Here is a 26,391-nt window from a genome sequence, read left to right on the forward strand (position 1 = left end):
CAGCATGTTTCAAGCACTCAAGGAAAAGACTGTCAACCCCAGTTTCTCTATCTGCTGAAATCATCCTTTAAGAACAAAAATAAAAATGAAGGAAAATTAAAAGCATTTGTTGCCAGCAGAAGTGCCCTAAGTGCTACAGGAAGGTTATCATGAAGGACAAGCGACAGAGAAGAACGTGGCTAAATACAAAAGGCTTGTCTTCCCTCGTTTTCTCAATTGTTTGGTGCTAGAAGCAAAAAGCAACTTTAACGCGGTCTGACGTCATTCTCAACATATACAGAGGAAACAGTGAAAACAACTGTATTACAAACGGGAGGGTAAAGGGACTTTAAGGAGGGAAGCTCTCTAATTTCACTGGTAAAAGGCCGACACCAGCAGTCTGGTGACGCGTGATGCACGTATGACGCAGTAGTATGCAAAGAGATACTCGGGGATATTTACCAGCACGTTAGGGGTTTATTTGAAAAGGAATGAGTCTTGGAGTAAAACAGCAGTCTGTCCTTTTTCCTCTACTTTCTAGCTGCGAGACTATAGTCAAGTTATTCAACTGCTCTGGACAACGAAGTTAGCATCATTTTGGAAGAATCAGTTAATACACATCAGCTGGGATTCCTGTGGCCGCAGGCCCTCTGCACTTGCCACTGACGGGTGAACTATCCACCTGCTTCCTTCTCCCCCTGCGCCAACTGGGCTGAACGACTCTCTGAAGCAGCCGAGCTGAAACCTGCCTGGCAAACCACAAGAGCTGACCCAGAAGCTGCAGTGATTTGCTAGCAGTGAGGTCAGCCCCTCTTTAAAGTCCCGTCCCGCGGCGGGAGGCAGCTCCCTCCCAGAAGCGGCGCGGGAGGCCCGAGGGCGGCCTACGTGGCGGCCCTCTTCAAGCCCGACCACACAGTGCGCTTCATCCCCTGCGCCGCCCTCACTTCCTCCCAGTCCAGCCTGGTGTCCGGGACGTCGTCCTCAGGCTCTGGGTCCTTCCTCAAGGCCCCGCGGGGGGAGGCGACCACCACGGGCAGAGGGCCGCATTCCTCCCGGAACTCCACGACGTGGAGCCCCTTCTTGTCGGCCAGCTGCTGGTGCGTCTCCTGGGCAAGACCAAAGTGAGAGCGGGGTTAAGGCCACACTGCGCGTCTGCGGAAGGCCCCCCGCGGGGACTGTCGCCCTCCTGGGTCCTGAGCACCTCCGACGCCGGGCCCCGTGCACGCTGCTGGGGCATCGCTCGACCCCGCCCCTCCCGGCTGGCCCGCAGGAAGCACCCGGGCCTCTCTCGCCTCCCAGCCTCCTGCCTGGGGCCAGGCTGTCCAAACCCTGACCCTGAACCTCGTCACGCCCCTCGTTCTGGGCACAGACGTACAGGAACGACGCGGGGCAGGCCACACGAAGGACGCTGCAGGCATGCGGCCGCCCCAAACAGGGCAGCCCTTCCCCGTGTCGGCAGCGGCACTGCACATGCGTGGGACCTCCCGGTATGCGGGGGACCTCCCGGTATGCGGGGGACCTCCCGGTATGCGGGGGACCGCCCGGTATGCGGGGGACCTCCCCGTATGGGGGGGCTCTGGCCGTCGCTGGCAGCGTTAGCTTAGCTGGTCCCACTGAACTGGCAGTGAATGAAAACTGACCCTTCACAAAACGCTTCGTGGTTTTTCTTGAAATTTCAAAATTAAGTATTTTTAAAAGCCATTAACTAGTCTACATTTTGTTATGTAAGGACTCCACGCTGGTTCCACAGCTCTTAGGTAAGAAGTGACCGTCCCTCTTCCCCAGCCGAGGCCATCTGGCCGCGTGAGGCTCTGGGGCAGGTGGGGACCGTGCACGTGTGGGCCAGGTGCCCTCACGGGGAGCCGGGCCCAGCCCAAGGACTCCCATGGCCGCGGCGGAGCGAGCCTGGCCAGGGAAAGGACGGGAGAGGCCCTGGCGGCAGGGGAGAGCCAGGCAGGCGCCAGGTTTACGGGCTGCCTTCGCTGAACTCGCAGGTGAGGGCACTGAGGGGGCTCTCTAGCACCTAGAGAGGGTGCTGGCTGTTTCTGAATGAATAAAAGGATGTGCAACAATTTTACCTATCTCTGTTTAAAATAGGAAAATTAAAAGAAAAAGGCGGCTTTGGTTAAAAGATGTTTTTTAAACAGCTTTTAAATTTTTTTAAGGAGATGGTGTTACCAAAGAGTCTTCAAAAGCACTTCTAAACTCAGACTTCTCAGTAGAGGCTCACTGTTTGAGACTAAAACGGTGGCTTTGGGTCGAATGCACAGGACCCATGAGCCTCCTCTCCTCATGTGAGACTCATTCCGGGCGAGTGCTCTGAGCCTGATGTGGTTACGATGCATCACCCCACGTAAAATGTCAGTCACCAGAAGGGGCGCGACGGAATGTGCCACGCAGAAAAGAACACCGCCCACGCACCCCAACTTCAGAGATTTTGGAATGTGAAGAAACAGGCATTCTTGTAACTAAGAACACAGCGGAGGAAGGCACGCCTATGCTCACGCCCCTCTATTATGTACTCTATTAAGTACTGTTCAAGTTTACAGTGATTTTACTTTTGTTCTTATGAAACGGCTCCTTTCTTTTCTCCTTTCAAATGCACACAGAGGTAGAAGAGCGAAGGTGGCCAGAAAGTCTGGGAGCACCGGGCTGCACGATCAATCAGTAAACCATCTAAGCGCAGGTGCCTTTGTTTCCCAAAACCTGTGGCCCCTCCCGTGACGAGTTCCCACGCCTCATCCAGCACCAGCAGCCCGTCTTGTCTCCTGGCACCACCCCACCCAACCCAGGCACTCTGAACTAAGCCCCAGATACCGTTCCACATCGTCCGTAGGTATTTCGGCATCTATCTCTAAAACAGGCACTTTAAAAGGTCGCACAATACCACCATACCTAAAAGATTACCAGTGACTCACTATCCTCAAATATCCAGGAATTGTTCGGATGGCCTCACTTTTCAGATAAAAAAAGATTGGGTTTTTACACAATTTGCTTGAATGAGGATACAAAAAAGAACAATGCATCGCAATTCTTTGCTGTCTTTAAGTCTTTTCATCTGGAGGTCGTCCCTCGCCACACCGTTCTCTCCCTTTGCAATTTCTCTGCGGAAGGAAGCGGGTTACCTGGCGCGAGAGCCCGCGGAAGAGGCCCCGCGTGAGGCTGAGCATGTTCATGGAGCCCGAGACCTTGGCGTACATGTCCTTGATGCCGATGAGCCGGCAGATGGTGGTGACGGCCCGGTGGCAGCGGAGGCCGTGACCTGCAGAGGGGAGAGAGCGCAGCACCTGCCGGGCCTGCAGGCTCCTCGGGGCACCGGTGCCTGAGCAGCGCAGGCCACGGGCAGCCGCCGGGCAGGGAGGGCCCGGCACACACCTGGCGCCACCACTCACCCGGGCGCGAGCCTGACAACCCCGTTAGCTCCCACGATGGCCCTCCTGTACGTGAAATGGGTGGGTCTAAGGTCAAAAGAGGCACAACATGCACTCTTCCTCGACACAGTGGACAAAAACACACAGTGAGGCTGTCATGTGCTCGGGCCCACACCAGAGTAGGGGTACCTGAAGGACGAAGCGCAGGCCACCCACAGGCCACTGTGCACCCACCCGCTCCTCGCCTCACCCCCGTGGGCTTTCTCCCAGCCACAGCACTTGACTTAGCCAGACAGGAAGGTCAGCCCACCCTCCCACCTCGAGGCAGATCTAACACTACGGGTGCAACACTGCAGGCTCCAGGGTCTGACTTTCCGCACTACTTCGGCATGCGCAGGTGAAAACTGTATTTTGATACACATACATATTCTCACCTAGACCATTCCCTTTGACTAAAGAGTTGATGGCCAGACTAGCTCCTTCTTCATAGCAGAGCTGGGGATTCTAGGGGTAGCCGACGGCAGGTACTACTGGTTCACTTGTTCTTCAGTGTGTCGCATTACCCACGCACAGAGCACAACATGCCTGTGCCAGATATGTGTGGACGTGCCGCTCTCCCCTGCACGAAGGGGTGGAGGGCGGATGCTCTGGGACCTGGGAGGTACCTCTGCTTGGCAGTGACTCTCAGGGTGAGCCCAGGCAACATCTGTCCCTGCAGGACCTGCTGGGCCCAGTGGAATGAGCACCGAAGGGTGTGTATGCACAGCGGGCACACACACGGCAGCCATCGTGCTGCACACGCACAGACATACGGCGGTGCTCGTGCCCTCTGCTTATCAGATTGTAGCGGGATTACAAAGACTTCCAGGCAGGGACTGTGTCAAAAAACATGTATTTAAGTTAAAAAAACATGTGCGCCACATGGGAAGCCCCTCGCAGGGCTGCATGAGGGATGCAATGGCGTCCTGCGGCCGTGCAGGAAGGGTTCTGAGGTCAGGCACGCCTGACAATGTGGCCTCACTCCAGCTCAGGGAGGTTCACGGCACACGGGGCACACCAGAGCCTGCACCTCTCGGAGGCACAACAGCTTCCTGCCTGGCACCCTATGGGGGCCACAGCTGGCGTACAGGGCAGTTTAGGAAATGCTGCTTATAAGGTGTTATGCCATTTTAGCTCCAAAAGCAATACACAGTGAGTTATTTTAAACTACAGAAACCTGAAAGATACAGCTTTGATTAGAAAAGAAGATTTTAAAAAGGTATGTTCTGAAATTAAATGAAAACTGGAGCAAGCTTTCAAAAACCAGGAACGACTATGTCTAAACCAGCACTGTCCAACAGAAATATAATGCACACACAAACACAAGGCATATGTGTATTATAAATTTCTCAAAAATTCTTAAAAAAGATAAAATTAATTTTAGTAATGTATTTTGTTAACTCAATCTATCCAAATTCTTACTCTGTCAACGTGAAATTGATGCAACAGTTTTACTGAGACACCTCACTTGCTTTTGTTCATGCCAAGTCTCTGAAATCCGTGTGTCTGTGACAGGGGAGGTCGACAGCCACCCTCGAAGTGCCCAAGAGCCACACCTGCACGTGGCCACTGAGGGACAGCACAGGGCCAAGCCTTGAAGCCAGCTACACGCACCCTTTTTCTAATGACAGGTGTTTTCATATCAGACATATCAAAAACTAATTACGTTTCTAATGCAGAAGGCAAATTCTGATGTGCAGAAGCACCTGGTAAGGTGCTTGGTCTTTTCTGGATTTATTTCCATGCCATATTCTAGCTGAGATGCGTTAGCAGCTGATATGAAGCTTTAGACGCAGTGTTTTACATTCTTTTGACCCAAACTTTTTGAGATTTCTATGTCTCAAGCCACAAGAAGACACTGTGAGGACACACAGGTGAAGTGCGCAGGGCGCGCGGGTGTCAGGTGCACGCGTCAGGGGCAGCGCTCGGCCCCCTCCACATGCCCAGCGCCCAGCGCCTAGCGCGGCGCGGCTCACAGGACACATTCTGCCAGGACTTGCAGATGGGCAGGAAGTGCTTGGAGCTGACCACGCTCCAGGAACAGACGTGGCCCTGCATCAAGGAGGGCCCAGGAGGAAGTGCCAGCCCCGCTCGCCCGCCCACCCGCTTGGCTGCGAGTTCCAGGCCACGGGCTGCTCCTCCCACCTCGAATCACCCCTGGAATGAGCCACTCGGTGCCGGTGCACTTCCCGAGCACCTCGTCCTTCCTCCACCACACACAGGCCTGCCGTTGGGAGGTGTCAAAAAGAGGTCCAATAAAGGTGAGCAAAAAGGCCAGGGTGGAAATGCTATCGTTCACCTGCTTCATCATCCACAAACTATGAGTTTTTAGTTACCTCTGGGCTGTTTCTTCATCTTGATATGTGTCCTTTTAAATGTTAAAGAAATGTCATGGAAGACTGGAGGGAAAACACAAACATAAGGAGGATTAGGCGTGCAGCCTTGCACACCCTTGCACACGTCACCTTGCACACGTCACCAAGCGTGCGGCTTTAACACCCTTGCACACGTCACCAAGCACCGGGCCCCAAGGCAGCCGACACAGGCTGGCCCGGGGGCGGCACGCTCTCTCCCGACTCATTCCACCACCTTCTCACGAGACAAGGCAGGCGTCTCCATTTTACATACTGACCCGTGCGAACACAGGAACAAGCTGAGAAGCACAGAGGTACCCAAGAGCCCCCTGCCACACACACCTGAAACCAGCGTGACCCTACACGTTTTCAGAGAAAACACAACGCTCACTTGTATGGTCTTCATAGCGTTCTATGTAGTGCAAATAGTGAATTGCTCTGTTCTTTGCCTAAAAGGAAGAAGGAAAATATTTTCCTTAAATCTATCATTGGAATTTACATTTTCTCAAGGATTTTAAAAATGACTTTCATGAAATGTTTTATTATGGGAAATTGCACACATAAAATTTGCAGTTATGTACTTCTGAAAGATGAGTACTTTAAAAAAGTCACAATATCACTTTGACACCTAAAAAAATTAGTAATTCCTTAGTATCACTGAATAGTCAGGCAGTTTCAAACTTCCCCAACTGCCTCATCATTTTGGGAGGCAAGCACAAGTCAAAAGAAATGCTGCAGTGGAATCTGAGCCTCCTCTTGACATAAAGGTGCAATGGACACAACCAATCCAGTGTCCACATAGAAGAGGTGGCATTGGATTGGGAAAAGTGGACATAATGGACAAAGGGTATGGGGAAAGGCAGGAAGAGATGAGAGGTGGAGGCGTCTTCGGGACATGGAGCTGCCCTGGATGGTGCTTCAGAGGTAATCACCGGACATTGTAAATCCTCACAGGGCCTACATGATGGAATAGAGGAGAGTATGGGCCATGATGTGAACCAATGTATATGAGGTGCAGAGGTGCCCAAAGATGTACTTACCAAATCCAATGGATGTGTCATGATGATGGGAACGAGTGTTGTTGGGGGGGGGGGGAGAGGGGGGGTGGGGGGGTGGGGTTGAATGGGACCTCACATATATATTTTTAATGTAATATTATTACAAAGTCAATAAAAAAAAAAAAAAAAGATACGAAAAAAAAAAAAAAAATTTAATAAATAATCTATCTTTGAACCTGTGAAAAAAAAAAAAGAAATGCTGCAAAAGAATACGTGCACATCTGCAGCTGCTTCTCAGCAGAGAAGCCAACTGTGACAGCAAGCCTCATGGAAAGGTCCTGGGGCAAATGGTGCTTATTATTTTTGCGTGGTTCCCATCATGTCTAGCACATAGCTTATTGATCTTTTACTGAATGTCAAAAAAGGTAAAATGTACATACTTTTCTGAATGCATCCACCCGTTCAGCGGCTTTCCCAATGGCAAAACCTTTAAAAGAAAAAGCAGAACTATGAAAAAGGACATAAACGTGGCATGCAATGTGCTTTCATCACATTCCATTTCAGCTCCTGTCATATTTCCTAGCACTTTCCCTTTCTAACCCCACAGAAAACCTGCTATGCAAAAGAAGTAAAAGAGCACAAGGCAAGAGTGACTTGCTTATCTGTTTTGGGGCATTCTGAAATGTTACACTTGAATGAATCTATAAAATCCAAAGCAATATGCATAACATTATCTTTTATGACTCTCTAGATAAAACTACAGCTCAGAAAAAATGGTAAAAATTAAACATGCTCTAAATTAATAATGCAAAAAGTTTTGACCTTATCTATTCCTGAGAATACATTAAAATAACCAGAAGGGATAGAAAAACACCCAACATACATTGTTGTAGAGTAAAACCACCCTTCCACTGGAACCTTCAGCTGGAATTCAGATTTCACTTAACCAGGAAGTAAAATCACTGATTTTTCACTCTGTGAATGTTTAACCTCGTGAAATGGGGTGTATCACAAGCTGCAGAAATGCTTTCACTGTTGGCTGCTGCCACCATCTCATTTATTTTGAGAAGTGCATTTGGCTTTTTAATTACACATGGGAAAAGTAACACAAGACAATCCTGCTACATGAGATATGCAAGGCATCTGAGAACCCAGGACAAAAGGGTCTCTGGATTCCAAATTTCTAGTTTAAACAAGGCAAACTAAACCGTGTAAGTCCCAGAAAAAATTATGGGTGAACTTATTTATAATCTTCAAATGAAAACATAAAACCAGAAGTGATAAATGGCAGATAAATTTTACTATAAAAAAGATTTAAAAACTTTTGTAAATTTAAAATGTCTATATGGAAAAATTTTAAAGTAAATCAAAACATATGACAAAGCGCTAAAGTCCTTAACTTACAAAGAACTTATACCAACCAGTGAGAAAAAGAACAAATCGCCACTGGCAAAGCAGATGAACTGACAGATCTCAAAAAGGAAAAAATACCCACAAACACATAGAATGGGGTTCAAACTCTCAGAAATAGAGAAAGACACATCAAGGCTAAGAGATGGTTCTCACACATCACGGCGGCAAACACTGGCACTTCCAATAGCCGGTGCTGCACCGTGGGATGGGGCAGGTGGGTGCGCCTGGTGCAGCCCTGGAGGGGCCACCGACATTTAAAATGGACGCAACCTGGAGGCCACATCGCACTGCAAGAAACTTCCCCTGCTGAAATGCACAAATCACACGTACAGTTCACAAAGAAGCACGCTGTTCATTACAGACAGTAAAAGCCTGGAAACATAAATTTTTAGCAGTAGAGAGATGACAAAACTTACGCTGATCCATACAACAGAACACGACCCAGCCAGCACAAAAAATGAGGGGGGTTTGTTTATGCCAAAGTGGGGAGACACCTGAGAGTAGGTAAGAAAAGCAAGGTGCGTTTTCAACAGAGGAGCATGAGTCCCTTTGCGTAAATTGAAAAACAAAACATAGGATGATACGTACATAGAAAATATGTGACACAAAAATTAAGATTTAAGAAGGGTTTACTTTGACCACAGGGACAGCAGAGGGGAGAGGCCTTTAACTGGCCCCGGTGCACATGACTTCGACGTTTTGAAGGTGTCACGAAGCTGTATATGAGCAGTTTCCATATACATATTTCAAAATGTTTCCCTCACACATATTTCAAAATGTGTACAAAGCCTGTAAACAATGAAATCAGCTTCACTGGGTTTAAAAACTCATTTGTATTAATCTTTGATGACTGCCCCCAAACAGGCTATACTTAATAAAGGAAGTTCTGGAGGAAAAGAAAAAAGAAAAAGACGTTTACAAGAAAACTTAAGTCATTAGCAAACTGACTAGTCAGACTGAACACTATTTTTTTTTTCAGACTGAACACTATTACCCTTTTCAGCGTATCCACCTCCAGTCTTTTCTTTGCATATAAACAACTTTTTCAAAGAACAAAAGTTGGGATTTTATTATACATGGCCTCCTACCAAGCTTTTTTCCCTTTGCTCAGCCTTATTTTGTAAGTAAGTCTCCGTTTCGTTACACAGTCTTTACTGGCTCCAAAGCACGACATGGTCTGGCCGCACTGTCCTGCGAGGAAGGCATCACTGGTGAACCTTCACGCTTTCCCCTGGTTTTTCACTACCACACACAATACAAGAGTGGCGAAAGCCCTTTAAAATACCCACCGTCCTAAAGGAAAAGGCAGATGCAGGGAGAGCCGCAGGTTTGAGTCCCAACCACTGCCAGGTCTGCCCAGGCGACGGGGCCTGCCCAGCGGCACGAGCCGTGACCCGGGAGCCCAGGCCACACCGCCCTCCGCCACCGCCCGCGCCCTCACCTGCAGCTCCTCTTCCATTCCCCACAGCCACCAGGACGCGGACTGATCTCTTTCTTCCCTCTTTTGCGGTCATGTTGAACACATTTCTAACCTAAAAGACAAAATGCTTCATAAACATCTTAAGAAAACCGGAAGGAGGGAGCAGAGCCGCCTGCCTTCCACGTTTGCACACGCACTTCCAGCTCCACAAACACACTTGCTCCAGAGGAAACCTCTCTCTGGCTTTTTCTTTAGGAATAAAATGGAAGTAAGGCTGCGGCAGTTTGATATTATCCATGAATCCCAAAAACAGATATTGGATTATGTTTGTGAACTGGGCTGTCCTTCTGGGCATTTCAGAGTAAATTGGATTCAGAGGTTTTACTTTTACTTGATTAAATAAAGATTAAGGCTTTGATGGGGCCACGTCAGTAGGGTGTTGAGTCCCTGCCCCCTTGGTGGGCGGAGACTCACAGAGAAACCGCACTGCAGAGAAGGGAGTTTGGAGTTTTGATCCTGGAGCCTGGGAAGTAAATACACAAAGGAGCAGGTATGTGAGGAAGGAGGGAAGGCGCAAATGGACCCAGCAGAGGCCCTGGGAAGCGAGACGCGCGTGCCTGATAGTCTACAGCTGGCCTTGTGAGAGAGCAGAGAGGCTGAGCCCAGACAGAAACGAGCCCCGGGAAGAGAGGAACCCAGGAAGCCTGAACCCAGGCAGCCATCGGCAGCCATCTAGCTCCAACACACGACAACAGCCGTTGGTGAGGGAAGTTACTCACGCTTTATGGCCTGGGATCTGTAAGCTCCTAAACCAAATAAATACCCATTATGAGAGCCAAGAGATTTCTGATATTTTGCATCAGCACCCCTTTGGCTGACTAATACAAAGGCTTTCTCTTCTTGTTTCACCCGGTGGTTCAACTCAGAGAGCCTTTGAGGGACTGGAAACCTTACAACTCAGCTATCACAGTGAATGTACCACATGGAAGAAAAAAGCTGCACTTAAACTTTGGCATAGTCTATCACTGATCTAAGACACGTAGACACGTCCCAATATCAGGGATGTTAAAATATAAAAAAACATGCATCTCAGAAACGATGAAGTATAGAGAAATAACCGGCACAGGACTGGGTCTCTAGGCCAAGGAGGAGGCTCAACTAAGAAGAAAACGTGAATATACCTCCCTACTACGAAGAGCAGGTAACTCTGCATTTGGGGAGTGTGTATTTAAAAGGCCAGGAATAGGAAACGGTTGCATACACATGGGACTAGGCTCTGGTCCACGGTACTCCTGTTCCTGTAACGTGGGGCTACAGGAAAAGGGGGCGTGCACCGACCCCCACAGATAAGCTTACAGGAAACTCCACCTACAGAAGATGTCGTCGAAGGCATGACCTCCCCAAAGCAGGCGCAAAGCTTGGTTATGCCGGAAGGCAAAAGATACGTGCACGCATATTGTAAAGCCTATAACACAACCGATCGTGAAGGAAGACGCTCGCGTTCAGGGGGGACCGATCACAAGCATGAGCACCGACCCTTCTGCACCGCACGTCGCCCAGCGCTGCGCCGACGCAAAGGGACGGCCGCTACTTCAGAGAAGGCGCCGCGAGCAGCCCCAAGGGTGTTCCTCGGGCGCTGGACGCCCACAGCAAGCCCAAGCTTCCTGCACCACCCCCGGCTCCTTCCAGTCTCTGCTCCGGAACCCAGCGCACGGGGCAGCAGCCTCTGACTAAGACTGGACTGTTGACGATGCTTCAGCTTCAGGAAGGAGGGCACTGGGGGGTGGATGAGGCTCAAGCGCTTGGGCCCCGTCGACCATATGGAGGGGTCCCGGGGCCTCCTGGTGAGGGCAAACTAGTGGCAAACTGGCCTGTACCACGGTAAGCTGGCCTGCACAGCAGAGGGCTGTCCCGTGCTGCAAGCTGATGCAACAAGCTGACACACAAAAAAAGAGATACAGAGGAAAGACAATGAGCAACGTGGCAAGCCAGGGAGCTGAGATGGCTCAACGACTGAGCGCCTCTCTCCCACACCAGGGGTCGGGGATCGGTCCCCAGTGCCTCCTAAAGAGAAGATGAGAGGAGAAGACAAGCAGACACAGAAGAACATGCAGCAAATGGACACAAAGAGCAGACAGCAGGCGCAGGAAGCAAGGGGTGGGGGAGTAAATTAAAAAAAAGAGGTGACAGAACGTAATCTCTAATTTCTATCATCAAGGGTACTGTCACAAAGTCTCAATTTCATAGCCCCCCAAAAAGGGTGGCAATCAGGACAGCCAATACCAAGTAAATGGAACTCAGGGTCCACTATGCCCTGCACCCACACCGTTTCTCAAGTCTCAGACGCCGCTCCCCCGCCACGCCTCTGGCCCTGCCCCACCCAGGCCCCCCCAGTCCCCGCACGGGCTGGGCCAGGCATTCAGCGCTGCACACCTACCTCGAGTATCCGCGTATCAAAATCCTCATACGTTTCTGGGAGGAAAGAAGCAGACGCCGAGATAAGCGCAGCTGCAGCCGACCCGTGGCGCGCCTTCCCACCCAGGCGCCAGCACAGGCTTTCTGGGGGAAACCCCGTCCTCCCCAGCCTGCCCCACTGAGCCCCCACGGGTCTCTCATCCCCAGACGCCCCTCCCCGAACCCTCCGGCTCCCACTCAGCAAGTCAAGGCAAAGGTTCTGGGCGCACCAGCACCTCCACCCCGGGCCACTGTCTCCCCTGCCCTGCCAGCCCCTTCCCGTCCTCCGCTCCCCTCAACAGAGACGCCATAGCGCATCATTCCCAGCAGGTCGTGCCACCCTCAACTCCTCACCTTCTCCTCACTCCAGCCACCGTCCAGGCCTGAATCAGCGCCACCACCTGCCCTCACCTGGATGCCCTCACCTGGATGCCCTCACCTGGCCTGCCAGGCACTGCTGGGGAGAAGCCAAAGCCCAGCACATGCAGTCACTGAAAACCCATGGTCTCCTCCCTGGCCAAGCCCTGCCTGCGGCCCCCTGGTCTTCTGTGGCCTTCCAGTCATGTCTCTCTGCTCACCAAAGCTGCCGTTTCAAATGCTCCCCATTTTTTTTTTACTTTTTAATACAGAACGTCAACCACACACAGAAGTAGAAAGTGAATAAAGCCTGCACGCCCACCATGCAACCTCCACATGCACCAGTCTTCTCTCTCAACTCTGCCAACTTCACCGAACTGGGGAAGGCAAGCCAGTGCCAGGCACCTTCCATCAGCAACGTCCTGGCGGCTGTGCGCAGCGCCCACCTCACTTCCCCAAACGCCGCCACTCGCCCTCACAGGCTGACTGAGGCTGCCAGACACTGAGCACCTGCGCGCGCCCTCCAGCCCTTCCACGCTCAGTGAGGCTTCCCTGGAGCTGCACCTGCCCCTCCTGGTACAAGTCAACCCACTTACTCCGGCCCTGGCCCTGGCCCTGGCCACGGGGCGTCAGCTCCCAGGCTTTGCTCTCTTCCTCCTCACCGCCACCTCCTGACGAGGACCTTCCTCAGCTCTAACACGCTGGCCCGCGTCTGTCCGCCCCAGCTGCTCTCTTCCTCTTTAAGCCAAACTTAAGCAAGCAGGCAAACTCCTGTCTGTTTCCTCATCTCCCACTTGCCACCAAGAATAAACTTTTCAGAGAGAAAAGCCGTTAGATTTTAGTACTGGTAGGTGTTACAGATTTGCTTCGTGTGTGCGCTCACGAGGCTTAACGATGCGGGCACGCGCCCTGCTGTTCCTGCATCGCACTCTCCAGCCACGCTGCTGCGCAGGAGCCCAGGGCTGGCAGGGTCAGAAGCACTGCACCTGCAGGCAGCGTGGAGACCACGGCACACACCACCACGGCAAAGGCTCCAAGATGCCACACAGTCAAGATGCCAGAAACCCTACCCCTGCTCCTGTTTCTGTAATGTTCCATATAATACAATTGGATAACAATGTGCTAAGTCAAAGATGTCCACACCCCTTTATGGAGTAAGGCAACCTTAACAGACAAGTAAATAGAACCCCTTCGAGGATACCCAGAACCACGTCCTCCCCGGTCCCAGGGTGAGCAAACCAGAATGCTACCTCCGTGAGGGCCAGGGTCGGGGGGGCCGAGGCTGAGGCCGCCCCACGAGTTCCCGCTCCATCCTCGCGCGTGCTTGACCTTCGCCGTCCTCTTCCGCTCCCACTCTTCTCTCTGCTGCGCCATGTCGGCCTCCACCTTCTCCTGCTCCTCCCGGCTCCTCTGGGCAATGGTCTGCACGGCCCCATTCCTCATGAGAGGGGCGTTCAGACCCGGCCACAGGAAGCCGTGACGCCCTGAGGTTTGAGACACAAGCACATGAATCTCCAGCTACCACAATCCCTCCTCCAGCGCCCAGCGCGAGGCAGTGTGTACAGTGACCCGCTGGCAGGAGCAGCACTGACGGGATTCATCCAAAGGCCACTCTACCCCGTAAAATTTCAAATGTATACACCTAAGAGCTGTAATTTCATGGCATGGTATTATTAGATAAGCACTCACATAGAGGTACAATTCACACGTGTACTCGGGACAAGCATGTCCACTGAAGCGTTATTTGCAAAGGCAAAAACAAAACCAAACTAAACACCCAGTCCCGGGGGTGGCTCAATGGCACACCCATCCCATGTGATGTTCTGCGCTAATTAAAAAGAATGAGGGAAGCGGACTTGGCCCAGCGGTTAGGGCGTCCGTCTACCACATGGGAGGTCCGTGGTTCAAACCCCGGGCCTCCTTGACTCACGTGGAGCTGGCCCACACACAGTGCTGATGTGCGCAAGGTGTGCCACGCCACGCAGGGGTGTCCCCCACGTAGGGGAGCCCCACACACAAGGAGCGCGCCCCGTAAGGAGAGCTGCCCAGTGTGAAAGAAAGTGCAGCCTGCCCAGGAATGGAGCTGACACAAGAAGATGACACAACAAAAAGAGACACAGATTCCCGTGCCACTGATAAGGATAGAAGTGGTCACAGAAGAACACACGAATGGACACAGAGAGCAGACAACTGGGGGTGGGGAAGGGGAGAGAAATAAATAAAAAATAAATAAAAATAAATAAAAAGAATGAGTGGGCTCGAGACACACTGGTATGGATCGAGTCCCAAGACCAACTACTGAGTGGAAAAAAAAGTTTTTGTATGATATAAAAAGTTTTGACTGTATGATATAATCTTTTTTAAAGAAGAAAATGCACATTCCTCTCAGGATATTTCTGTATCTGAAACGTTTTTTTAATATCTGGAGGGAAACAGCAAATGAGGTCAGCAGGCTCCTCTGGGGAGGCAGAAAGGGCCCTGGCAGGAGCCCAACGCTCCCTGACCCCAGCGCTCTGCTGAGAAGGAGCACACCTATCACTCTCATCATGGATCCAAGCAAGCGCCCAAAAATGAGCTAAGGCACTGGGTTGCCCCAGGGCAGGGCCTCCACGCAGACGGCTTCTCCTTACACAGCCTCAGCGCTGTGCTGGGCAAGAGGCGTTTTCTTAGGCCTGAAAGGTGACCCCTACTAAAGACCACCTGTCAGCAACCACAGTGCAAAACGGTGATTCAAGTACTCCCTGCTATTTTCTCTCTTCAAAAAACACAAGTACAGTCCATCACATGTTCCAGGGGTGGGCAAGCCACCCTGTGGCCTGCTGCGTCTCTGGAGATGGGCTGCACGCTCGACGGTGCAGCCTGTGCGCCTGTGCCGCGGCAGCAGTGTGGAGTGGATGCAGCAGAGCCTGAGAGCCCCACAGAGAACCACAGCGACCGCGGGCTCTCTGCAGCCTGCCCGCTCCCCACTGGTTCCATCGCCTACTGCTGAGCCGGAAGCTTGAGGGCAGGCACGGCGCAGCAAACGGCACAGTGGAGCTTAAGACTTGCTGAGTGAACTAACTGCATGAATGAACCCCAACGGGATTTCCCAGGATTCTGGGGTGAAGAGGAAGCCACGTGGCTGTTCCCCAAGTCCTTCAGGAGAAACGTTTTCACGCTTCTCATCTGTCAGACATAAAATCGGAAGGAATCATAAAACTTACCTTCACCAATGATCTGACCCCTGTTCAAATCCTTTTTTCTCTTTTTCTTGCTCCTTTTGCCTCTTCCTTTTCTTGCTCCAGCGCCAGTCTCAGCCAGAACTCCTTTCCAGAGCTCATCTGCTGTCACTGCAATGAAGGAGGGTTTTTTAAATTTTTGAACATTTCAAACAATGATCTATGGTCTGCTATTGCACAAAAAAGCTAGACTAGGGAAGCAACTTGGCCCAGTGGTTAGGGCATCCATCTACCACAAGGGAGGTCCGCGGTTCAAACCCCAGGCCTCCTTGACCCGTGTGGAGCTGGCCCATGCACAGTGCTGATGTGCACAAGGAGTGCCGTGCCACACAGGGGTGTCCCCGTGTAAGGGAGACCCACGCGCAAGGAGTGCACCCCGTAAGGAGAGCCACCCAGCGCGAAAGAAAGTGCAGCCTGCCCAGGAATGGCGCAACACACACGGAGAGCTGACACAACAAGATGACACAACAAAAAGACAGATTCCTGGTGCTGCTGATGAGGACAGAGGTGATCACAGAGGAACACAGCGAATGGACACAAAGAGCAGACAACGGTGGGGGGGGGGGAGAAAGGGGGAATTAAAAAAAAAAAAAAGCTAGACGAGTCCAGTTTCACCCATTCCACTACGGCAACAACAGCAAAACCAAGTCATTTCTTTCATGTATCACATGGCTACAACCGGAAAGCCCAAGACCAGACAATTCCGTTGCTTTGACAGAATATGGCTTTCTCCCACAAAAGACAGTCATTTAAATCTCAGTTACTTACGAGGTTTGTCTTCCTGACATTTTTTCATTTATGACAGAGGTCTCCTCCATGCCCTCTATTATAACTATTGAGAGACAATAACCATCCTTCCTAAATATAAGTTACTTAGCTCAAACAAAAATTTATATTTCCATCTGAACAGACCTCCTTAGACCTGGAATGTTTACTCTATTCTTCTGGAAGTGTCCTATGCATCTCTGGGTATTCTTCAAAATGACGGGCTCAAAGTCACTGTCAACCCTATTCAAATATAAGCAATACTAGGAATACTAACCAATACAGAAAAGACTGTTTAGGGGTCTGGTAGTTCACACTCCTGAGTGTGTCTTAAATCATCCTTGTTTTTTGCTGAATATATAGACCCTGTTACTGCTAATTTATTTCAGTTTGTTAATTTCTAGGATCCCAAAATCTTTTTCTATCATACAGTTCAGTCACTATTTCCCCCTTTGAGCCTATATAATATTTAGAATTTTCACTTGACCATTACTAAAATTCATTGGTGTAGCTATTTCATCTATCGGATCCAATATGTCTGAGGACTTCCAACTTTTCACAGCATCATCAGGTGATTTTATACCCATCAATTCTGTTCCATTATCAATTTATTTAATAAAGCATCACAGGCACACAAATGTCACATGAGTTAATAAGATACATCAATCTACGTGCCTGGAACAATAAACATATCAAAAACCAAAAGAGCACCTGCCGCCTCCTTCCCTTATGAACCTGGGGTTTAAGGTTCTGTCTGCTCGCTTCCTGAAAGCCTGACCTCGTCCTCCAGGTAGGTAACATGGAAAGGGAAAATGTTTTGGGTTTATGATCTTTTTAAATGTTTTACAACCATATGGTATTCCATTTTGCAAAAGGCACATACATGCTACTGCAGCTGACCTTCGTAACTGAAGCCGGAAAAGTAAGATACCACATCACCATGCTGCTTTGTACATCCAAACCAGAGCAGAGGGCTCAGCTCAAACTGCAGGAGGACACCAACTCACCTAAAGGGACCACAGGTTCCAAATGAAAACACCAACTTCAAACTGAAGTCTCACTGAAGATCTGATTTCCTGGGAAACGGACTTGGCCCAGTGGATAGGGTGTCCGTCTACCACATGGGAGGTCCGCGGTTCAAACCCCGGGCCTCCTTGACCCGTGTGGAGCTGGCCCATGCACAGTGCTGATGTGCGCAAGGAGTGCCCTGCCACGCAGGGGTGTCCCCCATGTAGGGAAGCCCCATGCATAAGGAGTGCGCCCTGTAAGGAGAGCCGCCCAGCGCGAAAGAAAGTGCAGCCTGCCCAGGAATGGCGCCACCCACACTTCCCATGCCGCTGACAACAGAAGCGGACAAAGAAACAAGACGCAGCAAATAGACACAGAGAACAGACAACCAGGGGAGGGGGGGTAATTAAATAAATAAATCTTGAAAAAAATCAAATAAAATGGTTAAAAAAAGAAAAAAGATCTGATTTCCTTTCCTAACTGTTAAAAAATAATGGTACCTATCCACGTCATCAAAAACCTGAAAGTTCAGGATGAAAGCCATTTTGAGACAGACTGATTAAAAGGCCAACCATTTACAGAGTTTTCCTTTAACTCAGAATCACAAGTAATAAATAAATCACTCATTAAACCTACACTAAAAGAGGGTCAATTTTCAAAAGAACTTGATATTGGGACAAAAATACAAAAGACTAAATTAGGAAGGGGCTGTGGCTCAATCGACTGGGCTCCCGTCTGCCATAGGAGAGGCCCTGGGTTCGTGACCAGGGGCCTCCTTGTGAAGGCAGGCTGGCCTGCGCCCATGGAGAGCTGACGCCCGCACCTGCGGAGAGCTGGCGCAGCTCGATGATGCAGCAAAGGGAGACCAGCAGACACAGAGAACAGACAGCAAGCAAGCGGCAGAAGGGGGGGATTAATTAAAAACATAAATCTTAAAAAAAAAAAAAAAAAGACTAAATTAAACATTCAGGTCAATTTTTCATATTGTAAGAAAAAGAAATCAAATTTCTAACTACATTGGAAAAAGAGAGCAAACCAAATATCAACTTGTAAATGCTACTATGCTATTAAAAATATTTTAACTTTTTTCCAGATTATAAAAGAATTTTTAAAACTCTGGAAAATACAGAGTATGAAGAATAAACAAATTAATCATACTCCCCTCACCACCATTATATTCTTCCTTTCTCTTTTTTGAGGCATCCATACATGACAGTGCCTATAGCTGTTTGTTTTGCTTTAAACCAAACTGCAATTATACCATATGTTCAATTTTGTGTCTGGTTTTGTTACTTAATATTTACATTTTGAGCCTCTTCCTAAATTCTTATATATTGTTCAGGAACATGATTTTTTAACAGCTGCAAGCTGACGTGCGTTATCTCGATATAGATTTTACTGTAACTTATAACATCAGGATGTACTAGTCTAAGATTCTAATTAACCTGAAATGATACTTAGAATGCATGTGCAGGAAGCAGACGTGGCTCAACTGATAGGGCGTCTGCCTACCATATGGGAGGGTCCAGGATTCAAACCCAGGGCCTCCCGACCTGTGTGCTGAGCGGGCCCAGGTGCAGAGCCACCACGCACAAGGAGTGCTGTGCCACGCAGGAGTGTGCCCTGCAAGGAGAGCCGCCCTGTGCGAAAAAAGCACAGCCAGCCCAGGAGTAGCGCCACACACACAGAGAGCTGACACAGCAAGATGATGCAACAGAAAGAGACACCGATTCCCGGTGCTGCTGACAAGAATGCAAGCGGACACAGAAGAACACACAGCGAATGGACAGAGAGAACAGACAACAGGGATGGGAGGTGGGAAGGAGAGAGAAATTTTTTAAAATTACTCTTTAAAAAAATAAAGAATGCATTTGCTATTTGCTCCTTCTGTTATTTTCTGTTGACTATCACAGTCACAGGAAATAAAGTTCACATTATATATACACGTACAGTTCAAAATAGCATCCAATTTGATAACTGGCCCATTTGTATCAAAGGGACTTAAATGGTAGACCTTTATAGCAGACGGGTAGGTTGACAAATACAATATTAGCCTTAGGAGATCTTAATGCGTTTTTAAAAAATTAACCATATCCATTTCTCCTCAATTCAAGCATAAGAGATCTCTTAAAAGAGTATCAGAGATATGTTCTAAATCAATGGGAATTTGATCTAAATCAAATCTAAATTAAGAGGATCTGGCCACAATTCAGCGCCCTTTAGACCTTAGGTACCCCAAAGGAGGCGACCAAAGTAAACTACTGCTCCTCAAAGGGCAGTACAAGTAAAAAGGCCAGATGTGAGACCGTCCTAGGAGGTATGTGACAGAAAGTTTTTCTTTTAACAATACCTCATAGTCATTAAAGTGTTAAAAAGAAATTTTTTTTTAAAGATTTATTTATTTCTCCCCCTCCCTCCACTGTCTGCTCCCTGTGTCCATTCACTGTGTGTTCTTCTGTGACTGCTTGTATTCTCATTAGGTGGCTCCAGAAAGCAATCCTGGGACTTCCCAGAGTGGAAGAGAGGCGACGATTCTCTTACACCACCTCAGCCCCCTGGTTTTACCAAGTCTCTTACTGTCTCTCCTCTGTGTCTCTTTTTGTTGCATCATCCTGCTGCATCGGCTCTCTGCATTGGCCAGCACTCCTGCACAGGGCAGTACCCCACGTAGGCCGGCACTCTGCGTGGGCCAGCTTGTCTTCACCAGGAGGCCCTGGCTATCAAACCCTGGACCTCCTATATGGTAGGTGGGAGCCCAATTGCTTGAGCCACATCTGCTTCCCAAAAAGAAAATTTAAGATAGAGAAACACCTTTGATTCTCCTCAGTTCTGTGAACTGGGATGTCTGTGGCCATTCTACATACACTTAGTGAAGAAGCTGTAGGGTCTATGCTGTTGGCCCACCAAGCTCCTGGGAGAAGAAATACAGCACTGTGTCTGGAGCGCATGGCTCAAGCTGGCAAAAGGTCGGTGATCTCTGGGTCCTGGGGGTGACAAAGGGCCTGGAGGAAGAGGGAAATAAAACGTTAGTCAGAGTTCTATGGCTGTGGAGCAATACTGCTGGCACTAAATAATTAATCATGACTAATTTAACAAGTCACTAGAATCCTGAACTTTTAACAACATAGCTTGAGGACAGTCATTCTTTTAAAAAAGGAGTACGTCTGTAGGTGCCAGGGCCTGGCTGCACCGCCTGGGCGCAAGCGCCTGCTCTGGGCCAGCAGTGTCCTGCAGTGCATGGACGGGGAAAAAGCGGGCCAATGCTGTGGTTACAAGGAAAGAGCAAGGCACAGAGCAGCACAGAGTACTAACACTTTACGTTCAAACAATGGGGAGAGAGTCGGTGTAGCTCAGTGTTTGAGCACCTGCTTCGCATGTACAAGGTCCTGGGTTCAATCCCCAGTACCTTCTTAAAAAAAAAAAAAAAAAAAGGGTGAGAGTGGGGATACAAATATATTTTATAGACCTCTCCAGATACACAAGAAACTGGTAACAATGGTTGCCTCTGGGAAAGTAGCTGATGCATGTGAGAGGAAATATGAGACTGACTTTGTGTATTTTTGCGTTTTTCTAACCATCTGCATATATTACTATAACAACATTTTTTCAACAGCCATGTCGTAGGGCAGCCACTGTATCAACCCCATGGATGAGGGGGTCCAGTGAGGAAACAGCAGGCCTGCTAGGATCAGCCGATAGGCGCAAAAGGGAATACTGATAAAAAACACTCCACATATTCTCAACAACAGACATGATAATGGGATTAAAACAGCCCTTTAGTGCTGGGGCGGGGTATTGAGCTTGAATAAAAGAAAGCCAAAATGTGACAGCTGTTTTCAAATCTAGGAGAAGTTATAGTAACAGCTACTGCTTTCTCACCACAGCAGACTAAACACCAGAAATGGTTTTGAAAGGCAACAAGACAGAATGTGGTTAAGCATGAGGGAAAAACTGATATTAAATAACTGTGGTAACTTATAAAGTATCACCACTGCATACAGACATTTAAAATGAGATAAAGTCTACTGTACTAAATACCACTCAATCCAACTCCTTCATTTTGCAAAATAAGAAACAGACCAACCTGGTGGCGACTTGTCAACAGTCGCAGGCTAGCTGATGGGACTAGAACACCAATTCCAAACCAGAGAACCAGACCCTCCAGCTGCACGGAGGCGGGGAAGGGCTCAACCAACAGCCTGACGCCCTTCTGGTCCTATCAGTTCACTTAAGGGGACCGCACAATGAAAGTAAACACAAAATACTAACTTCTCATTTTAAATAAATTCAGGACTTTTTCAATCCAAATCTGATTATACTGATTACAATGTACCTTTTCTTACAACCTACTCAACTCTTCAACAAAATATCAATTGTGCATAAATTTAATCTTAGACTGTTTACTATTACCATCTTTTTTACACTTCAAGAAGTATAAAAGCCACTACCATAAGATTTAGAACTCTCTTAATCTTTCTCTAAAGACCAAAATAGTATTCATTGCTACCAACTATGCACTGGACCTAAAAAGGTCCAATCATCAAAAGTAGAAAGAAACTGACTTTTGGAGTTTAGCAAAAAATCTCTTAACACACTTGTAGCAGTTTGATATGGTTATGAGTTCCAAAAATAGACAATGGATTATGTTTATGATCTGATCTGTACCTGGGCATGAGTGAGTTAGGATTAGGGCACTGAGTCCCCACCCCCCTGGTAGGTGGGACTCACAGATAAAAGGCATGGCAAAGAACAGAGTTGAGGGTTTTCTGATGTTGAAGTTTGATGCTGAAGTCTTAAGCTGGAGCCCAGGGAAGTAAGCTCACAGAGGAAAGAGAAGTCAGCCGCAGGAAGAGAGGAACCCTGAACCCAGAGAGAAGCAAGACCCTGGAAGGAGGAACCCAGGAAGCCTGAACCCTTGCAGCTGTCGGCAGCCATCTTGCTCCAACACATGGAAGTAGACTTTGGTGAGGGAAGTTAACTTATGCCTTATGGCCTGCTATCTGTAGGCTCCAACCCCAAATAAATACCCTTTATAAAAACCAACCAATTTCTGGTATTTTGCATCAGAACCCCTTTGGCTGATTTTGCTTAAATTATACAGTGATTAAAAAAAAAAAAACGTTGGAAGCAGACTTGGCCCAATGGATAGGGCGTCCGCCTACCATATGGGAGGTCCACAGTTCAAACCCCGGGCCTCCTTGACCTGTGTGGAGCTGGCCCATGCACAGTGCTGATGCGTGCAAAGAGTACCCTGCCACGCAGGGGTGTCCCCTGCGTAGGGGAGCCCCACACACAAGGAGTGCACCCCATAAGGAGAGCCACCCAGCACGAAAGAAAGGGCAGCCTGCCCAGGAATGGCACCACACACACAGAGAACTGACACAGGAAGATGACGCACCAAAAAGAGACACAGATTCCTGGTGCCGCTGATAAGGATAGAAGTGGTCAGAGAAGAACACACAGTGAATGGACACAGAGACCAGACAACTTGGGGGGGAAGGGGAGAGAAATAAATAAAAAATAAATCTTAAAAAAAAACTTATATGTATCCATTAGATCTAATTGAGAAAAAAAAAGGAGGTGGCAGCAGCTCATGCCAAGTCACATCCTGAAGCTCAGTTACGGATTATCATCCATCAGTAACCCATTTGCCCTAATCCTTTGGATTCTTATTCATCTTAGACCATGAATTCTCCATCTCAGGAAATAATCACCCAGGAGTCTAAAGTGGGCCACCAAGCTTGGGAGAACCTCCACAAAGAGACACACAGACTCTGCCCCCACAGGTTTCACAATCTCCCTCTGAATAGCATTTCAGTGTTTAACAGTTTTTACCATGAAGACTTTCAATTTAATTCTCTTCTATTAAATCAAACTGGTTGATTAGTGGTGTGTTAGATTTTAGGAAAACTTACTGCTATGTATGTGATCAATCTGTTACAGCATTTAGAAAAATACAGTAACATGTACAAACAAAACTAAAAAAGTTCTAAAAAGTAAGGCAATTATTAACGCTAGGAAAAAGTAAATGTCATAGAAGTCTACTACTATTTAGCTCAGCTATGGACGATGTATATATGTCTATTTAATAATACAAACTCTGCCCATAGATTTGATCAAAAGTATGCTTACAACTATGCTGAAAGAAAGAAGAAACAGTACTGATGACTCGGTTAACGATGCTAATACACACAGCAAGTTTAGAAATGAAACCAAAAGAAACTGAAAGAATGAAAGGAAGACGGGAAGGGAACTGATTTGAAGATACAAACCTTTCAGTAGTCTGAAGTACAGTATTTTTAACAATACAATAATCTTCAAAATAGTTACTACTACCCCATTTCACAGGTGAGGGCGCCAAGGTTCAGGAAGGAAGAGCTGGGTAAAGGATTTGTCCATCCCTTCAACAGCCAACGCTCTTCCCACCCCCACGGTCTCCCCACAGGCTATTCCCTCGGCCAAGGTGCCCTCTTTGGCCTCCCCATGGACTCCTCGTCCAAGCCCCAGATCACCTCCGGTCCGGGACACTCACTGGCTCAAAGCTAAAGGGCAGAGTACATAGTTTATGAATGAATCAACCAACCAACCAGCAAACGAACAAATGAAGGGAGAGCCCAGGTGTGCCGCCCCACTGCTGGACCTGTGGATCAAGGTATAAAGACACCTGGATGAGCAGTGTTAACAAGACGAACGGGGGCAGGACTCCAAGTCAAGTCCAGCACTTAGAACTTGACTCACAAGTCACAGGGAGATTCCAATTCCACCCTGACCATGGGGAAAGGACAGGATTTCACTAACCACCAGCCCAGCATGGGTGCAGCAAGGGTAGGAGACCCCTGCCCATCCCTCCTTCCTGGAGAGTAAACAGAGGGAGGACCCTGCTCTGTGAAGGTGCTGGGAGCAAACGCCTCCCACAAAGACCGAGAACCGTTCAGCTCTGGCCCCGCCCGCCCCTTCCAGGCTGTGCCCTGAGCAGTCACCTGCCTCTCGGACCCTCCTTCCTGTTCAACAGGAACACTAAGGCCTTGTAAAGATGGTGTGAGGATTAACCAAGATAACTTTACAAGTCAGAGACAGCGATTACCCAGTAAATGGCAGCTATGATTTTTTAAAGTCTTGAACTATAGTGCAATCATAGAAAAATTCTAAAAAATACTCTTTAGAACCTATATCTATCCATTATAAAGAAGGTGTCCCATTTATTTACATTTTAAAAAACACGTAAGTACTGCTTTCTCTTCTAAGAAAGGTAGCTAGACAAATGGAGCTCACCAATGCTGAGGCCTGTCTTCAGAGCTAAAATGGAAGCTGCTGAGAAGGTGTTTAGATAAAGCTGCCTCGACCAGAAATGACCTGTAAATTAAAAAGATAAAAATTAAATTTAAAAAGATATACTTCTGCATGAAAAGAACATTTCAAACAGTAACTATCTGTAGAGTAAAAGAAGCACGAAAAATAAATGAATAACTTCTAGGCCCCATGACCAAGGAGCTGGCAGTAGAGCAAATCTTTTCTTTCTGATCAGTCTCGAAGCCCTGCAGATTCTCGTCAAAAAGCGACCCACCTGCCAGCTGCACACTCCCTCAGGCCACAGAGACTCACAGTCGGTGCCTCATGCACATGCTGCTCCTTCACGCTTCCGTGTCCCTGGGGTGTGCTCCTGGCTGCCTGGAGCAGCAGCCAGCTGTGCCTACCCCGTGCCCCCTCCACAGAGCAGCGCTTACCAAAGGGCACTCATGCCCACGGGTACAGTCAGACAACTGCTCACCAAGTCACACTGGGGGCCAAGTCGGCTTAACTGGAAAAGAAGCGTCTTTTCAACAAATGTGCCGAGAGAACTGGGCACCCATGGGCTAAAGAATGAAGGGGGACCCCATCTCACACCGCGTACAAAAACTAATTCAACTGGGGTCAAAGGCCTAGGTGTAAGAACCAAAGCCATAAAACTCAAAACCAGAAGAAAACACAGAGGGAAATCATGACCTTGATTTAAGCAATGATTTATTAGATAAGACAATAAAAGCACAAGCAACAAAAGGGAAACTAGAAAAATCAGACTTGGTTAAAATTTTAAAATTTTGTGCTTCCAAGGATATTATCAAGAAAGTAAAAAGACAACACACAGAACGGGAGAAAATACTTCCCAAACGTTTATCTCATAAGGGACTTATATCCAGAATATATAAAGCGCTGTTACAGCTCAATAATAAAAGGAAAAAAATCCAAATGACAAATGGGCAGTCCTGCACAGAAGATATTCGAATGGCCAATGAGCACATGGGAAGATGCTTAACATCACTAGCCGTTAGGAAACGCAAATCAAACCACAGCGAGATGCCACTTCACACCCACTAGGATGATTACAGTTAAATTTTAAAAAAAGATAAATGTTGGCAGGACATGGAAAATCAGACCCTCATCTACTGCCGGGGAACTGTAAAATGTGCAGCTGCTTTGGAAAAGTCTGGCTGTTCCTCAAAAAATTAAACATGAAGTTACTATTTGATGCCTCAATTCCATTCCTAGGAATATGCCCAAGAGAATGAACGCACCCGTCCACATAGAAACTGTACAAGAATGCTAATGGCAGCGGCACTCACAGCAGCTAAAAGCAGAACCCACCCCAAGGTTCAACTAATGATTGGATAAGCAAAATGTGGTCTATCCATACAATGGAATAGTATGCAGCCAAAGAAAGGAATGAAGCACTAAGACATGCGGACGGCATGGGTGAACCTTGAAAACATTATGCTAAGTGAAAGAAGCCAGTCACAGAAGTCCACATATGACGTGACGCCACTTATATGCTGTGTTCGGAACAGGCAAATCCATAGCAACAGGAAACAGACACGTGGCTCCCTGGGGCTGGAGGGTGGGGACGGGCAGCTATGGGGTGTGCTGGTTAGGCGCTGGGTACCCCAGGAGAACGTGTTGTTAACTGTCGCCCCCTCCTGTGGGTGTGAACTCACTGTAAGCAGGACCTCTCATGAGCTCACTTCAGTGCAGGTATGGCCC

The 26,391-nt window shown here is 48.4% G+C and overlaps 1 protein-coding gene across 2 annotated transcripts in view; it reads right to left on the reverse strand.

Annotated features, from left to right (window-relative positions):
• Positions 1–434: 434 nt before the first annotated feature.
• The window catches only part of MRPS5 (mitochondrial ribosomal protein S5), a 36,356-nt gene continuing 10,399 nt past the window's right edge, over positions 435–26,391 (reverse strand). For both annotated transcript variants that reach the window (XM_058278089.2, XM_058278088.2), the window contains exons 2-12: positions 24,649–24,729; positions 20,241–20,378; positions 15,589–15,714; positions 13,636–13,869; positions 12,012–12,046; positions 9,596–9,686; positions 7,182–7,228; positions 6,135–6,192; positions 5,726–5,788; positions 3,105–3,241; positions 435–1,085 (exon numbers count right to left, since the gene is read on the reverse strand). In XM_058278089.2, the coding sequence (XP_058134072.1) occupies positions 861–1,085; positions 3,105–3,241; positions 5,726–5,788; positions 6,135–6,192; positions 7,182–7,228; positions 9,596–9,686; positions 12,012–12,046; positions 13,636–13,869; positions 15,589–15,714; positions 20,241–20,378; positions 24,649–24,729 (1,235 nt within the window). In that variant the 3' untranslated portion in view covers positions 435–860. The remainder of the gene's footprint in view (positions 1,086–3,104; positions 3,242–5,725; positions 5,789–6,134; positions 6,193–7,181; positions 7,229–9,595; positions 9,687–12,011; positions 12,047–13,635; positions 13,870–15,588; positions 15,715–20,240; positions 20,379–24,648; positions 24,730–26,391) is intronic.

This window comes from Dasypus novemcinctus, chromosome 17 (genome assembly GCF_030445035.2).
Source record: "Dasypus novemcinctus isolate mDasNov1 chromosome 17, mDasNov1.1.hap2, whole genome shotgun sequence".
Taxonomy (NCBI): Eukaryota; Metazoa; Chordata; class Mammalia; order Cingulata; family Dasypodidae; genus Dasypus; species Dasypus novemcinctus.